This window comes from Anopheles merus, unplaced genomic scaffold (genome assembly GCF_017562075.2).
Source record: "Anopheles merus strain MAF unplaced genomic scaffold, AmerM5.1 LNR4000349, whole genome shotgun sequence".
Classification (NCBI taxonomy): Eukaryota; Metazoa; Arthropoda; class Insecta; order Diptera; family Culicidae; genus Anopheles; species Anopheles merus.
The window spans coordinates 1-16,000 of NW_024427929.1; the positions used below are offsets into that span (position 1 = coordinate 1).

The 16,000-nt window shown below is 46.6% G+C and overlaps 2 protein-coding genes across 2 annotated transcripts; both read left to right on the forward strand.

Annotated features, from left to right (window-relative positions):
• The first annotated feature begins 5,335 nt into the window (after positions 1–5,335).
• LOC121602190 (mucin-5AC-like) lies at positions 5,336–6,860 on the forward strand. Its single transcript, XM_041930937.1, has 2 exons — positions 5,336–5,855; positions 5,937–6,860. Exons 1-2 carry the CDS (start codon positions 5,336–5,338, stop codon positions 6,812–6,814), a joined length of 1,398 nt encoding a protein of 465 aa, XP_041786871.1. The 3' UTR covers positions 6,815–6,860.
• Positions 6,861–7,991: 1,131 nt separating this feature from the next.
• On the forward strand, positions 7,992–12,596 carry LOC121602191 (mucin-5AC-like). Its single transcript, XM_041930939.1, has 5 exons — positions 7,992–8,128; positions 8,207–9,691; positions 10,321–10,336; positions 10,395–10,552; positions 10,635–12,596. Exons 1-5 carry the CDS (start codon positions 8,032–8,034, stop codon positions 12,491–12,493), a joined length of 3,615 nt encoding a protein of 1,204 aa, XP_041786873.1. The 5' UTR covers positions 7,992–8,031; the 3' UTR covers positions 12,494–12,596.
• The last annotated feature ends 3,404 nt before the right edge of the window (positions 12,597–16,000 follow it).

Sequence of the window (16,000 nt, forward strand, 5' to 3'; positions counted from 1 at the left end):
GGGAAATATTTCCTAACCATCCATCTGCACAGGGAAACGGGGAAAAGTGGTTGCGAGTGTGGTTGGAAGGGCTTGGTTCCCGGAATTCGCTTATAAAAGCGACCGCGACCGTATGTGTGGTGTGGGTAGCTTCGTTTTGGCAAATGGCGGGCAGGTTAATCTGACATCTGAGCAAGGAGAGCGTATGGCGTGGGGGACTGGGGTGGCATTTCGCGTGGAATCTGCAACGTGCTGAAGATGGTATTCTCCTCTCCCTCATTCTGCACTTGCAGCATGCATTTTTCGCCCGCATATATACTGACTGCCGCTGGTTCGTGTGGCTCACACGTGTGGTGCTCGGGTGGTTTGGAGCCTTCTGTGGAGCCTTCTGATCGGATGCCAAAAATATTGCGCGCCCACCGCCTCCAGAAAGTTGCAGTGAGCGGATTGAGCGGAAGAAGAAAATGCATTGCCAATTGGAGAGAGGTGGAAAGGAAGCGCGGACGAATTTAGCACAAACAACACAGTAGCAGCATCCCTTTCAGGATGCAAGCATGTTTTGAAGTGGCCCAAATGTCAGCCACGGGCAAAGGGACTTTGTGTGTTTTGTGTGTGTGTACGTGTGGAGGGTTAGTGCAAAGTTTCGAAGGTTTAAAGTGATCCTTCCGAACGTTTTGGGGCAAAGAATAACACCGACCGAATTTTTCACGCGGGGAAAGACAGGGAAAAGGGGATGTGCCGTCTCCGGTATGATCGTTTTTGGAAGCGAAAGCACTTTTTCGGGCATCTTCGTTGCCGTCTGGCAGCCGTCTAGCTGCTGGAGGTTGTTGGTCGCACTTTGAAGAGCTCAATATTTGGCCCTGCTTCCGAGGAAGTTAACCTTTTTTCGCTTTGTGTGTAGCCTGCTCTCTGGAAATGGTGGCAGCAGTTTTTTTTGTTGGTCTGTGTGCAAAACGTTTTTTCTTTTCCAATCGTTCCTTAATTCGGCATCGTTTGGAGTTTGGTGTGCGAGAGCAACGCAAACCTTAACCTGCCCGAAACGGCCAGCAAGATACCCCAGCAGCATAGCTACCGGCAACAGTAGGCGGTGATAGTGGAATGTTGTTGTTTTTTTTGCCACGAATGTTTGTTTATCGACCGTGCTAATGTGTGTGTGTGTGTGTGTGTGGTGTGTGTGTGTGGATGTGTCGTTGGGGTTTTTTGTTTTTGTAAAACGGCATCGAAATTGGTGATGCAATTTTGACGACCGACCACCCGGACGGTTGACCGACTTTGGGTTTGAATATTTAAATCGTCTCCCACCGTTGCTTGCCGGCTTGATGGGATAGTATGGTTATCCCTCCTTGCTTTAGAGCTGTGGAGAAAGGAGAAAAAGATAGTGACAAACAGAGGGACAGAGAAGGAGAGAGAGACAGAGGAGTATGCTTTGTTGTAAGCGAAAACCATAGGAAGGAAGTTTTCTGCTGCATAATTCATGCAGTTAGTGAAATTTTAAAATTCCATTTAGAAATTTTAGGACACCTGTTGGGAGATCGAACCACTCCCAGCACGTTTGGTTGAGTTGATGGAGGAGAATGTTTATTGTACTGGGTTTGTTTTGGTAGCTTTTTCCTGTGTTGATCGGCAGTTTGATATAGTTTTGATTTATGCACATAACAAGCGTTTTAAAACAGTTTTTCTTTTGTTTCTACTTCACAGGTAAGTGAAATGAACTATGCTGTGTGTCATGAATGCATCGTAGAGAGTAAGTATTTGCTGAAGGACTGAGGAAATGGTTGGAAACCTTTCTGGCGTACCGTAGATCACAAACATAATCACTTTTTCGTATAAACGTCTAGTCCCTTATACATAGCACGAAAGAAAACACGAAAGAAAAGTAAAGAATCGTTTGGAAAATCGACCCATCCCAAAGCATTTAATGAACCTCTGAACTAGCAGTATCACTTCACTAGTGTTGCTTATCGTGGGAGTAGTGGCAGATAAATCAACGTAAGAAAGGATAAGTTAGAAACCGTTCAAAGCTTATCGGTCGCCAGCAAACGGCATTAAAAACAGGGATGAAGCCTCCGTAGTACCGTACGCTCTCGTTTGCTGCAGAAGGTCGGAAAGCGCGCTCAGGCATGATACTGACACAAATTGAAGGAAAATGTGTTGCACATTCTGCTGACGTGCTGCAAAGCGGTGCGCGTGCTGAAGCACATATTTTATCCCACTATTTATGTATTTTCTATGCACGGGACGCATGCTCGGACGGGAAAAATGCAATTTGAAATGCATTATATCGTGATGGTTTAGCAGCACGCGGGCACGGGAGCCTGCTGGGCTACTCTTAATCCTCTCAACCCCCGTGGCCAGGAGGGCGCGCGTGATCGTGTGCTTTGCATCGGACCAAGAAAGTCACGCTCGGTACATTTTGGGGCTGGACGTGGACCAGAGGGTATAGGAAGTGGACTCGGGACTTCCGCCCTGAGACACGGTGTACTTTCAGGAGCACGGCCATCGACCACCAGTTGAATGTGCTGGCGATTCATCTTTCGCGAACGCAGGAAATTACGCTTTTATGAGGATTGATAGTGGCAAAGACTACCGAACGCGATTCTAAACCGAAGAAGTTGCTCTCTCTCTTCCTCTCAAGGGAATAAGGTTTAGGGGGGCCTTCGAGAAAAGATTGTCCGCTCCTACGGCTAGCTCCTGTGTGAATAAATCACCCCATCAGCAACAGCGTCGGCATCGGAAGCATTAGCCACAGCGGTAATGTCGTTATCGATAACGTTCCGTCACGGAATGTTGGTCTCCTTCGAGCGGCAAGAAGAAGAGTGAGACAAAACGCACTCCCCCCCTCTCGCTGTAGCTGTTATTATATGGCCAATTTTTGTCTTTACCGAATAATGAAAAGTAGGGGAGGGATTAACACGCCTTCAACAGGATTTCTATTTCCGTTGGCATGCTAATCAGAGTGTGATTCGATTAGGCTGTGCACGACGAAGCGCCATTCACAGGGATCGGGCTAGACAACGTTAGATCAGAGCACGACCAGAGCTGATTGCTTGTTTCCGGACGCTTCGAACGCAGAGGGAGGGGGAGAGCGATGAAGGGTGTTGCGTTCTTTGAGTGATGAATTTTTAATTCCCAATTGACAAGATGATGAAAAATCCGTTGCCGTGTGGCAGTGCGAAGCAGCAGTGTTCGCCGTCGCTTAATGGTTTCGGTTTTAATCGACCTGTAGAATAATAATAATTTGCATTATTTAAGCATATTGTGCATACTGTAGCAGCAGCTCCTTTAGAAAATGACCCAAAAAACCGAGCCCCCATCTAGGTTGTGCAGCGTTTGCTTTTTGCCGAATGTTGCCGGACCGGGGAAAGGCAAACCCGTTTCGTAGGCAAGCAAGCGAAACGGAAAATCTGATGGAAATCATTATGAATATATAACGAGGCAAAATGACTAAAATTTTAAGATACCTGTACCCGTGCCATTGGAGGAACGCATAACGAATTGGGAAGAAAAGCCCTTCGCTCAATACTTCCCAGCGCAATCGTTCACGTTTCATGTCACATGAGGTATTCGGATTCGTTTTACGTATTTATGTGTGATTTTTGAGTAAATTCAACGAAGCAGCAGTCCCAGGGGCGATTTCATAATGTCCTGCGTTCTTGCATTGGATGAGATGAGGTGTGGTGCCGGAAAATTTCGGACGGCTTTGGGTACCTGTGCTCCACATCCGGCATGTGCACTCGCCAACATGGCCAGCAGCCTTCCCTTAAGCACACCGATAGCAGCGACACATCTTTCTGATGAGGTAGTCTTATATGCAGATAGTCGTGTATCCATTAAAATGTGGTACACTTTCAAAGTTTAATGAAGCAGAGAGTGGTGTAGTATCGTACTCAAGGCGCGCTCAGTCAACGTTATGCTAGTTGCCGGATCACCGAAGAATAGGCAACGGAGGGTTTTGGGGGTGTTTTGAAGGTGTTCCAATACGGAAAGCGGACTTTGGCATGATGCTCCAGGCATCATCTTCTATGATAGGCAAGGATTTCCGTAGAATGAATGAGCAGATCGGAATTGCCTGGTATCCCCCCTGTACCTGTACGAATGTCGAAAGAAACCACTATTGGGGTTCGTATGCGATACAGGCTTTTGATTGCCGGGTTCCCCAGTGCATGGAAGTGTTTCTGGAAAATTAAATGCAGATGCAATTATTCGCCAATGGCTCGCAATGCTGCCAGCCAGACGAGGTCAGAACTACTCTCCCCTTTTTGCTGAAAATTTCCATGACGAAAGGCAGCTGTGTGATTCGTCAGATTGATTAATTCAATTAAAGCTACGGGGTACCGTGCGCTTGGGATTGGGAGAAGCGGTAATAAAAATCCAGGATTTGTTGAGTCCATTATACTCCATTGGCTCCCCCAGGAGGGCGGTGCACCGATGTGGTTGTCGCATGAGAAAGGATCGTGCAGTTTCGGAGCCATTGCGTGCAAAGAAGTACCACAATGGGTAGTAATCATGAAACGCAATCAGAGAAAGAAGAATTATCAAAATCTACCCCTGTGAAGGATTGGCAGCATGTACAGCATGCTTCCATGTTAACTGCATCATGGAATGAATCATTGTCATTAGTTAATTATCGAATGTGTTTTACTCGATTTCTTTTCGGTCTCATGCTATTGCCAGTGGTGGTAACACTGCCAAACACTAAACAACCTTGCACTTCAAGTACATTTATATGAGCAGGTGTGTTCTCCGTTGATAAGGCTCTTGAAAAATCGATCAAACCATTATCGTTCGAAGGTGTTGGATAGCATACTTTTAGGCTGCAAATCGTGTGTTTGTTGAATTGGAAAAATTGCTCCAAAGCAGCCCACGTTCAGCTGTGTCGCTGTCATTGTCAAAAAGTACGCTACAAAAGTAAATACTGTCAAGATCAACATAAACATTCACAGTCACATACCAATCAATGGCATTGTTCAAAATATGAATGTTACAAAAAGATAAATTCCTGCTAAACCTATGTAGATGAATATTAAAATGTTGTACATACCACTGGATCATTTGTTTTCATAATAAGCAGTAGTACTATATAGTATGCTTCATACTCTTTTCTCCTTTGTAATAGAAGTGTGGTGTTTGTTCAATCATTCGCCGTACCAAATGTTCCATTCTACACAGCAAATGCCTTAATTTGGCAAATGACTTGCCGAAGTCATGAGGATGGACAAATATCCGGCAGAGTTGTTTGCAAAAATGGCAGTACGTACCTATACAATTGATTTGGTTTTGCAAGTTTGCACAATATGAGCTATTGTGCGTAGAAGGTGTTAACATGAAAGATGTTGCTTGACATATAAATAGAGAGATGTTTCGCGAATTTGCTATTTCGGAAGAAGAAGGTGGAGGTATCGCAATGAGAGAAACATTCGCCACAGTCGTGACACTTTTAGCCCTTACCGGACACCTGTGTAGCGGGGCTGGACTCGCGATTGGTAAAGTCACGGTAGGTCCGGTCACTGTTGGACCGGTAACGGTAACAGTGGCGCCTGTCACCGTCCCGTCGGTAACTGTTGGACCTATTTCCGTGTCCGTCGCACCTATTACGGTTCCACCCGTAACTGTCTCGATACCGGCAGTGACAGTACCTCCTGTAACAGTTCCATCACTCGCCATTACCGTACCAACCTTGGGAGTTACAGTTCCAACGCTGGGCGTTACAGTTCCGACGTTGGGAGTAACAGTGCCCACGCTCGGCGTCACAGTGCCATCTGCCATCCCCATACTTGGCTCGGTGGCAGGTCTACTGACCACTACAACGACTGCTGCACCAACCACGACCACAACAAAAGCACCTGACAGTACCGTCAGTTTCAACATCGGTGGCAGTGAGTATGGCTCCAAAGGAGCAGCGACTGCCCCTTAGGGAGGTTCGTTTTCATTTAACTTGGTACGCATTGGTATTTCAGGCATTCTCACTGTTGTTGCATCTGACGTAGCAACAATTCAGGCTGTAATTGCTGCCTTACAAGCGGCTGCTGTAACTACTACAGTTGCACCCACAACAACAACAACCACAGCCGTTCCAACTACAACAACGACTACAGCTGCGCTAACGACCACGACTGCGGCCACGACCACAACGGCAGCAGCCACAACAACAACCTTCACTGCCGCAGCAACTACCACAACTGCTGCAGCAGCCACAACAACGACCACGACCACTACCGTAGCTCCTACAACTCAGGCGTCAGGATCTATTTCGATCTCTATCACGATCAATTACAATGGGTCTAACGTTGTTGTGGTAGCTAACAATGCTTCACTGCTCACACTGCTTACACAGCTGCTTAATCAACTGTCCTCTACCACAACAACTGTCGCAGCAGCGAGTAGTTCAACATCTTCCACCACGACAACGACCACCACAACGACGGCAGCTGCACCGACGACAACTCGTCGCGGAGGTGGTTGCCATAGACACGATCACAGCCACGAGCATTTCGGCTTCGGATTTGGTGGAAGAATCGGTATCGGTGGTCCTGGCGGTGTCCTGAGCATTGGCGGAGGAATACGCATTGGAAGGCCACCGGTCGCTCCTCCTGCTCCGCTCATCACATCCGCTCCAATAGTACCGTTCGCTCCGGTTGTTAACCCTATTGGTCTCGTTGCCCGACCCGTGCTGACTGCTGCTGGGCGCATTGTGAATGGAATAGGGCAAGGCCTTAGCAATATAGCAGGTGGAATTGCAAATGCGGCTGGTGCAGGACTTTCTGCGGGGGTAGGTGTGGGCGGTGGTTTTGGCATTGGTTTGGGCGGCAGAGGTAGTGTAGCGTTGATGGGTTAGGGAACTGGGAATAAAACTACAATAAAGATATACACTTGAATGGTAACTATTGTGCGTTTAGTGTTTCACAGATAAAAGAAGAATCACTTTCTCTATACTGTGAGAAAAAAAACGTTCTTCCGACCTTCAGGGCTTGTCAGTGTCAACGTGCGTTTCATGAATAGTTAACATTCATAAGCAGTGACCACAAGAACAAGGTGCTGATTGATAGATTGATTTGTATTTTCGAACCATAGTCGTAGTTTTCACACACGTGTGTAGACTTAATTTGCCATTTTTTTTTGTTTGCTCAATGTTCCATTGGCCTTAACGAATAATTAGTAAATTTGTGAAAAGTTTCGATGCATGTAATCTATCTCAGATTGAGCGTTTTAAAATATTAACATCCAAGTTCCTGTGCTAGTTTATTTCTGAATATGGCCAAACATATTAGTTAGTAGTTAGTGCATGTCAAAGTCATTTTCGTCGGTAGCGAACTTAAATTAAACATTTTAGCATTTAAAAATTAAAATGCAGCATTCAATGCTACATTTCATCGGTGAGACTTATAAATTTACACCAATAAAAGCATCCATTTGAGTTGTACTACTGGAATCGGTGGAAAATTTACTTCAAGTGGAAAGATTGTCTGTTAGTCGTTGTTAGCCGTCGTCCAAACAATTCCCACTATCAGAGCTTCACAATAAGATTTGATTGTATGTTGCTGAAATAGCCGCAACAGCAAGCAAAAGCTGTCCCCCAACTCAGTATAATGCAGTTTTTTTTTATTATTTACAAGTCTAAAAGAACCTCGGAGCCAAGCTCTTTGAGCATCAAAGAAAGCAATTATACGCCAGCGGTTGACTTGTACAGATGTGTTCAAATATTTTGGTGAAAGTGGTCTTGAAAATGAACAATTCAATGGTTTATAGTCCGTCTGTACTTTATTTGCCGTACAGAAATTGCGTATTTGCAAAAAAGACTTGCAACAGATGATTTGGAACTGAAGATCAATTTTGTACTGTTCAATCTACTATGAACGGTAAAGAATCAGTTCTTTTCAGTATTTTCCACCATAGACTTTGGCCCATCAGCGGTGTGTGAAAATGTTGTTTGTTTTGTAAATTGTTTGCAAAAATATACGCCTGGCGGTTATTTTGCGCAAATTTCCTATATAAAGCTTGCGGGCTATAATTCGGTTGTAGCATTCATTATCTTCTGCCACACTTGAAGAGAGAATGAAGACAAACATTTTATTAACTTTAACTGTGGCAGCATGTCTGCTTATCAGTCAAGTGCAGGCCCAAGCTACTGTAGCCATAAATGTTGGTGGAGGTAAGCATTTGCGTTGTTTGAATTTCTAGACATCATGAATCGTTTACTGCATACGACATTTCTGATTCTTTGCTGTAGGTACTATCACAGTCGCTTCGAGCGATATTAACACCATTTTGGCAATAGTAGCAGCTTTGCAGTCTACAACCACCACTGCAGCTGCGACAACGACGACAGCAGGGGCGGTGACTACAACGACTACGGTCGCTCCAACAACTACAACGACTACGGCCGCTCCGACAACTACAACGACTACGGCCGCTCCAACAACTACAACGACTACGACCGCTCCGACAACTACAACAACTACAGCTGCCCCAACGACTACTACTACAACGGCCGCACCGACTACTACTACAACTACGACCGCCCCAACGACTACTACTACAACGGCCGCACCGACAACAACAACTACTACTACAACGGCCGCACCGACAACAACAACTACTACTGCCGCACCGACAACAACAACTACTACTGCCGCACCGACAACAACTACTACTGCCGCCCCAACAACGACTACTACAACTGCAGCTCCGACGACGACTACTACCACTGCGGCTGCGACGACAACAACTACTACTGCCGCACCAACAACGACTACTACCACTGCGGCTCCGACGACGACTACTACCACTGCGGCTCCTACGACGACTACTACCACTGCGGCTGCGACGACTACTACCACTGCAGCTGCGACAACAACAACGGCTGCCACAACAACTACAACAGCTGCTCCTATTAGTGTAGTTGTCACTGTCAACGGATCCAGCGTTACTGTGTCCTCCTCCAACAATTCTTTGGTGAATACTGTTCTTCAAATTATTGCTAGCCTTACGGCAACAACCACTACGGCAGCGGCTACAACCACTACTACAACGGCGGCGACCACAACGACTACGAGTGCTACAAGTACAACAGCAGCGGCCACAACAACTACCACGACCGCTGCTGCCACGACGACCACTTCCACTGTAGCTCCAACCACCACTACAACTACTACTGTTGCTCCAACAACCACTACAACTACCACCGCTGCGCCAACGACTACGACGACTACTACAGTTGCTCCAACTACCACCACCACAACTCTAGCTAGTACTACTACCACAACCAGAAGACCGTGCGGTACACGTTTGCCAATCGGTTTGGGAGGTGGTTTTGGAATCATAGGAGGCCTGGGCCCGCTTGGCTTTGGTGTGGGTCTCCGAGGAGGTATTGGAGGTAGATTGGGAGCTCCACAAGTAGGAGGATTCGGAATTCTGCCAGCCGTAGGTCAAGTTGTGCGCACGGGACTTGGCGTGGTTGGCTCGGCCGCTAATTTGGCTGGGAATGTAGTTGGAGCCGTCGGTAATGCAGCAGGTGGATTGCTTGGAGGTTTAAGCAATGCTGCCGCTGGAATTGGATCTGGTCTCAACGCCGGGCTCAGCGGAGGTATTGGAGCAAGAGTAGGAAGTGGATTTGGTGGAAGTCTGCAAGCTGGCGGTGGCTTTGGAGGTAATCTGCAGGCTGGCAGTGGTTTTGGAGGCAGTTTCCGTACTGGATTCCGCGCCGGTCTTATGGGCTGATAGACGGTGCTGATATAATGTGTACTGTTACTATTAGCTAATATGTTAAGTTCAAAAATAAAGAATCCATGCAACAAATATGTACTGAATTTTCAACTCATGAAATATCTTCCGTTTTGTCAGAAATAGCATCACATACAACGTTTTGAACAGATTTGTTGATATATTGCAACATATATTTTAAATGTGCTCTATTACAGCATAACAAAAGCATGGGTGGAGCATAAGCTCATTGACTAGTACAATACTTCTTTATTGAGTTTGATAAGCTTCTCTTGTATATAGTACGGTTTATAGCTCTGTGAATGTATGTGAATGTGATTATTTACATCGAATAAAAGTGCTTCAGTTCTAGAAAAATCTTTGCAAACATTTAACTTGTTTTGCTGTCCAGATCGTCGACGACGAAACAAAGAAAGAGTCTTTTGAAGCCTAAACAGATCTTTGCACGACAGAAAGAACAACCTATTTACCGCCAGAGCTATTGACGTGTTCGGATTGTAGAACTATACTTGTGGTTCATTAGACTATAATAACTTTTCATTCATTTATGCGGTGTACCATATATTGGCTCGTGCGAAACAGCGAGACAATGCAAACTCTTATATTGGGATACGTCTGCAGACAGTGTCCTTACCACGTGAGATGTAGGTGATACGCGCACCCGCACATGTGGTCTGAACTAGATGTATATAAAGCATGTGCAAGTCCTTCAATCTTCAGAACCTATCCTTCGATAGCTGCCGTGTAGTGATCAAAATGAAGAACTATTTGGCTTCTCTGGTACTCGCCGTGTGTTTACTCACCGGCCCAGTTGCTAGTCAGTCGGCAACGGTATCGATCAATATTGGAGGAAGTGAGTGCAATAAGGAAGAGTGCAAAATGTGGTCAAACTATTGGAAAAATAATAATTTTACTTTGAATTAACCCCATCGTAGGTGTTATCACTTTAGCGTCGTCGGACTTGTCGACGATATTGGCTATTGTAGCAGCGTTGCAAACATCAACCACAACAACTGCAGCAACGACAACTGCTGCCGCTACTACAACCGTTGCCACCACTGCTGCTACTACAGCAGCTACGACCACTACGACGGCAGCCACTACCGCTGCCACGACCACTACGACGGCAGCCACTACCGCTGCCACGACCACTACGACAGCTGCCACTACCGCTGCTACGACCACTACGACAGCTGCCACTACCGCTGCTACCACTGCGGCCACTACAGCAGCTACGACTACTACGACTGCTGCAACTACTGCAGCAACCACTGCGGCTACTACTGCTGCTACGACTACAACGACAGCTGCAACTACTGCAGCCACCACTGCGGCCACTACAGCAGCTACGACCACTACGACTGCTGCAACTACTGCTGCCACCACTGCGGCTACTACAGCAGCTACGACTACTACAACAGCTGCAACTACTGCTGCCACTACCGCTGCTACTACAGCAGCTACCACCACTACGACGGCTGCCACCACTGCCGCTACTACAGCAGCAACTACCACTACGACAGCAGCAACTACCACTACGACAGCAGCAACTACCGCTGCCACCACTGCTGCTACTACAGCAGCTACGACCACTACGACAGCTGCAACTACTGCTGCCACCACTGCTGCTACCACTGCTGCCACAACCGCTGCAACTACGACTACTACCACTGCTGCCACAACCGCTGCAACCACAACTACAACTACAGTAGCCCCGACCACTACGACCTCTACAGCTGCTCCGACTACTACGACCACCACTGCTGCACCGACTACCACAACCACTACTGCTGCTACGACCACCACAGCGGCCCCTAGTGTGACTATAACTCTTACTCTCAACGGAAATACGATCACCATTGTGGCTTCCGATTCGAGCTTGGTGAATTTGTTGACACAAATTTTGACTAGTTTGACAGCAACGACTACTACTGTTGCCCCGACTACCACAACAACTACTGCTGCCCCGACTACTACGGCCACTACTGTTGCCCCAACTACCACGACCACTACTGCTGCCCCGACTACTACGACCACTACTGTTGCCCCAACTACCACGACCACTACTGTTGCACCTACCACTACCACCATTGCTACCAGCACGACAACACGTAAATGTGGTGTTGGCATTGGAATCGGAGGTGGAATTAACATTGGAGGACTGGGAGGAATCGGAGGAAGCATTGGTATTGGTGCCGGTCTAGGAGGTATCGGAGCTGGAATAAATGTTGGTGGAGGTTTGGGAGGACTCGGTGCCGGATTTGGTGCTGGAATCAATCTTGGTGGAGCAGGAACCGGACTCAATGTAGGTACTGGAATTCGTCCGATCGGATCTCTTCTCGGCACGGTGATCAATACGGCTGGCAATGTAGCCAGCACTGCAATTAACACGGCTAGCACTGGAATTCGTCCGATCGGATCGCTGCTCGGAACGGCGATCAACACGGCTGGAAATGTGGCCGGAACTGCAATCAACACGGCTGGTGGTGTGATCAATACGGCTGGCAATTTGGCCGGTACTGCTGTGAATACGGCTGGAAACCTGGCCGGAACTGCGATCAATACGGCCGGTGGCGCAGTGCGGGGAGTCGTTGGAACTGCTACCAATGTGCTCGGTGCTGCCACAAACGTGGTTGGCAATGTTGCCGGAGGACTGTTTGGTGGATTGGCCAGCGGCATTCAGGCTGCATCCAATGTTGGCTCCCGGTTGAACGTCGGAGGAAGTCTAGCCGGTAGTGGCGGACTCCTTGGCAGCAGACTGACTGCAGGCGCCGGTTTTGGATTCGCTGGATAAAAAGCGGAACCCGAACCAAAATCAAACCCCTGTTTACTGACTGAGCTGTTTTCTTTTTCTATCTTTTAAACCTTCAATAAAAACTGATCTATTTTGAGACCAACGGTTTGTTTCTTATCTTGAAACAACGGAAACTAAACACCATAAAAGCAGCTAAGATACGAGAAATTAATATTATGTAAATATTGATCGTGCATGATCGTCAAACCAGTTTGGCAACACGTTCGGTGCGACTCCATTCCCGTAAGGGCATTTGTTTAATGAGATCTCATCTTCGATAGCTTTATCGTAGCTTTCAATCTTCAACTGCTGTCCAACCAAAGCGAACGACCATCGGTTGTGATGTAATGCGTCACCAGGTGTCCCGCGGTTGGCAAGAAACCGTGAAATCTTGATAACTTGTAATGTTTTACATCTGCTTGAAATCAATTAGCCATTACAACGATTTCGGTCTCCACTGTTTTTGGTAAACAAATGATGCGTTATGGAAGTTGTGAAACCGTTTAAACGAAAGGTGCCATCGGTTCAATCAACCGTTAACTTGTAAATCACTATTGCCCAATCTACTCTGGAGTAGATTTCGCTTTGAGTTTAGTTGGATGAAAGCTCGCATGATTGATTCTGTAGTGAATCATTAAAATAAACTCTCCTTTTCGTGATTTGAAATGTATGAGTGACTAGTAAAGGAGCTTTTGGCCCTGGAACTATCCATTCAAATGAGTCTGCAGGTATCAAAGTAATGTTGATGTTTACGTACCGTTGCGTCTAGCAGAGTCTAGTTCAATATGGAAGGTAAATAAACAAACTTGCTGCATAGTATTTAATGTTACATTTCACTTTACCAGACGGTCGTTTTTTTTCTCCTGGTAAGGCTACGGCTCGATTTTTTGTACACGAAATATTGGGATACATCCACCGTCCCAAGGCATCGCTCGGCCTTAATCCTATCATATTTTCAGCTGATCCCTGTCAAAACGGAACTCTGTTTTGCTGTTGAATCCGAGGAGGGCATAAAGGGCACACAAGGGCACCTGGGGGAAGCGACTTTACCGAGGCTTCTTTCCGCTCGGAATCCATTACTGTGGCATTAATATACCTGTCCGGACGAAACGTTGGCAAGTCGGTGTCCCAAAGTGTTGGTGTTGGTCCGGCTGGATTTGGGCCCTGGAATATTACCGGGGGAAACCCTTTTTTTAATCTTTCCAATTTATCACCCCTTTTGTTTTCCCAGCGCACGGGCAAAACGTTTTATTGAATTAGATTCAGGGGTACGTACGCAAGGATTGGTGTAAAAAATTGCCAAAAACCACCTCGGCGGTGGCCGGGCATTGTAGTCTTGTTATGGCGCGGTATGGCGTCAAAACACGAAAGGTAGTGGAAAGAAGAAGGAGGAAAGGTAGTGGAAGTTATATTTTTGATGCTTTCAGGATTTCAGGATCGAAGCAGAGCTTTATTTTTTGGGCAAAGGTTCCTGCTAAAGTGATGGTGAACAAAAATGTTGATCAATGGTGACAGCGAGAGTTGGTCGTTCGAACACTTTTACCCAATTTAGCTTACATTAGTGAGAGGGTGTCGAAAAATTGCGAAAGTTGTGCTTTTTCCTCTAAAAATAGCAATCGAGGTAGAAATTTAATAACATATTCAGCTGGCATATTCAACGGGGAAGTATTTTAGGGAAGATAATGATCGTTGTTTATTAGAAGAGTAATAAATGAAGCGCGTTTATCTGTTGTTCTGTAAGAGAAAATGATTCCTTCTATCGATCGACGAATAGGGTTTGTTGTAAACACAATGTAGAGCAAAGCCATAACGGACCCAACTAAAACCGTATAATCCGTACCGGCAGCATTGTAAGAAGTTCTTTCGCGCACGTCAGCAAGGTAGTTGCAGAAAGTCTTACAAATAACGACAAAGTCTAGCCGTGAAGAAAGCAGAATGCACTTTCCATTCCCTGCGCACCCTCTTGGATTTATACAGGTGCAACGGAGTGATAGAGCGAGAACTAACCGATCCGACCATTGCTGGAGCGCAGCCCAGCGAAAACACATTTCGTTCCGTTGCATTTCCTTTGTTCCGGAAGCGTGCGCTGTGTTCCCGGTGCATATAATTCGTCTACACCCGTCCGGCGTGTAATTAGCAGAAACAAGACAAAGTTTCACCCGAGACTGGTCGAAAAGTTGCACACACCAAAATACAAGACCGCTGTCGACGATGACGTCTAAAAGACGACTAGTTTTTGGTAGAAGAGGTGGAACGCGTTGCGAGCTTCAGTGCACATCCCGGTCTTATATTTGGCTATGGGAGACTTTGGCTTTGGCACGCGAACAGCGTGCCCTGGCCGTTGAAACTAGAGAGCGACAAGCGAGGCGCGAATAATGAAGAATAATTAGACTTTGAGCACAGCAAACGAGTTTCGCGAGGAGCGCTATTTTAAACTAATCATAATTGAATCAATTTCAGCGAGATGCCCTACCGTGTGCGTTCCAGTTGCCAAGGGGCAAAGGGGGATCCGTCGTGTCTGTGGGCGAACCGTGTGTCTGTTGCTAATGTTGTCGCCGGCTTAGCATCGCCTGTGCCGCGGTACACTCTGCTATCGATGGATGTGCGAGATGGATGCGGTTTTTGTCCATTGTGTAGGGATAGAGATCGTTCTCGATGACACAATGCAGAACGCTATTAAATTCTCCGAAAACAGCACGTCGTCATACGCTTGTGCGTGACACACAAACACACACACACACATCTGGTTAACATTCGTGTTTGTTGACAAGTCGGTGATGAGCTGGCACACGCCAGCCTGCTTAGATCATTACTCCGCTGACACTGCAACGGGGTCAAGTTCAATTAGACAGAAGTATCTGTGACGAACTTTTCCCCGCTTGCTGCGCTTTATGCTATTCGTGCAAGAACTGCCGACCGGGGCATACTTCCCAGAAACAAACCTCCACCGGTTGACTTTGAAGTGGGCTTAAACGGAGCTTACAAAATGGGTTCTTCTGAGTTAACTAAGGTTTAGTATACACCGCAAAAGGATCTGCAAATTGAATGTGTTCAAAGGTTCTATCAATTTAAAACCACCCGAGTACAAAACATTCCCTTCTGTCTGTCTGTGCTGTCCGTCCAGTCGACAATGCTGTCAACATGGCCAATACCCTTCAAATCGATGCAATGTGCCCGGCAATGTGTGTGTGTGTGTATTTTTTTTGCTCCGTACACATATGAATGTTTGTTTTTAATTTCGTCTCTTTTGCAACGGGCACCCGGAAAGAAGGAACCTCGGGTTACTTCTCGAAGGTACAGCCACTGGACGGTGTGTGGCTGTGCGGGTTTGCTGGAATGGAATTCAATCTCACGTCACTTTGGTCCGGAACCGGCTCGGCTCGAATCCCTTTTTGCCTAAGCCGAAGCGTGATGGTTCGATTTACATTCCATTAATCAAACCGAAAGGATCGATCGGAAGCGGTAACGATGTGTTTTCGGCGTCTTTCCATCTCTTCCCAGCACCTT

Bases quoted from the DNA above. Each gene is read 5' to 3' on its own strand.
- LOC121602190 (XM_041930937.1), top strand. From the start codon at position 5,336: ATGTTTCGCGAATTTGCTATTTCGGAAGAAGAAGGTGGAGGTATCGCA. The intron at 5,856-5,936 runs GTGAGTATGGCT...TTGGTATTTCAG, and splicing joins CAGTTTCAACATCGGTGGCA to GCATTCTCACTGTTGTTGCA.
- LOC121602191 (XM_041930939.1), top strand. From the start codon at position 8,032: ATGAAGACAAACATTTTATTAACTTTAACTGTGGCAGCATGTCTGCTT. The intron at 8,129-8,206 runs GTAAGCATTTGC...TCTTTGCTGTAG, and splicing joins AGCCATAAATGTTGGTGGAG to GTACTATCACAGTCGCTTCG. The intron at 10,553-10,634 runs GTGAGTGCAATA...ACCCCATCGTAG, and splicing joins ATCGATCAATATTGGAGGAA to GTGTTATCACTTTAGCGTCG.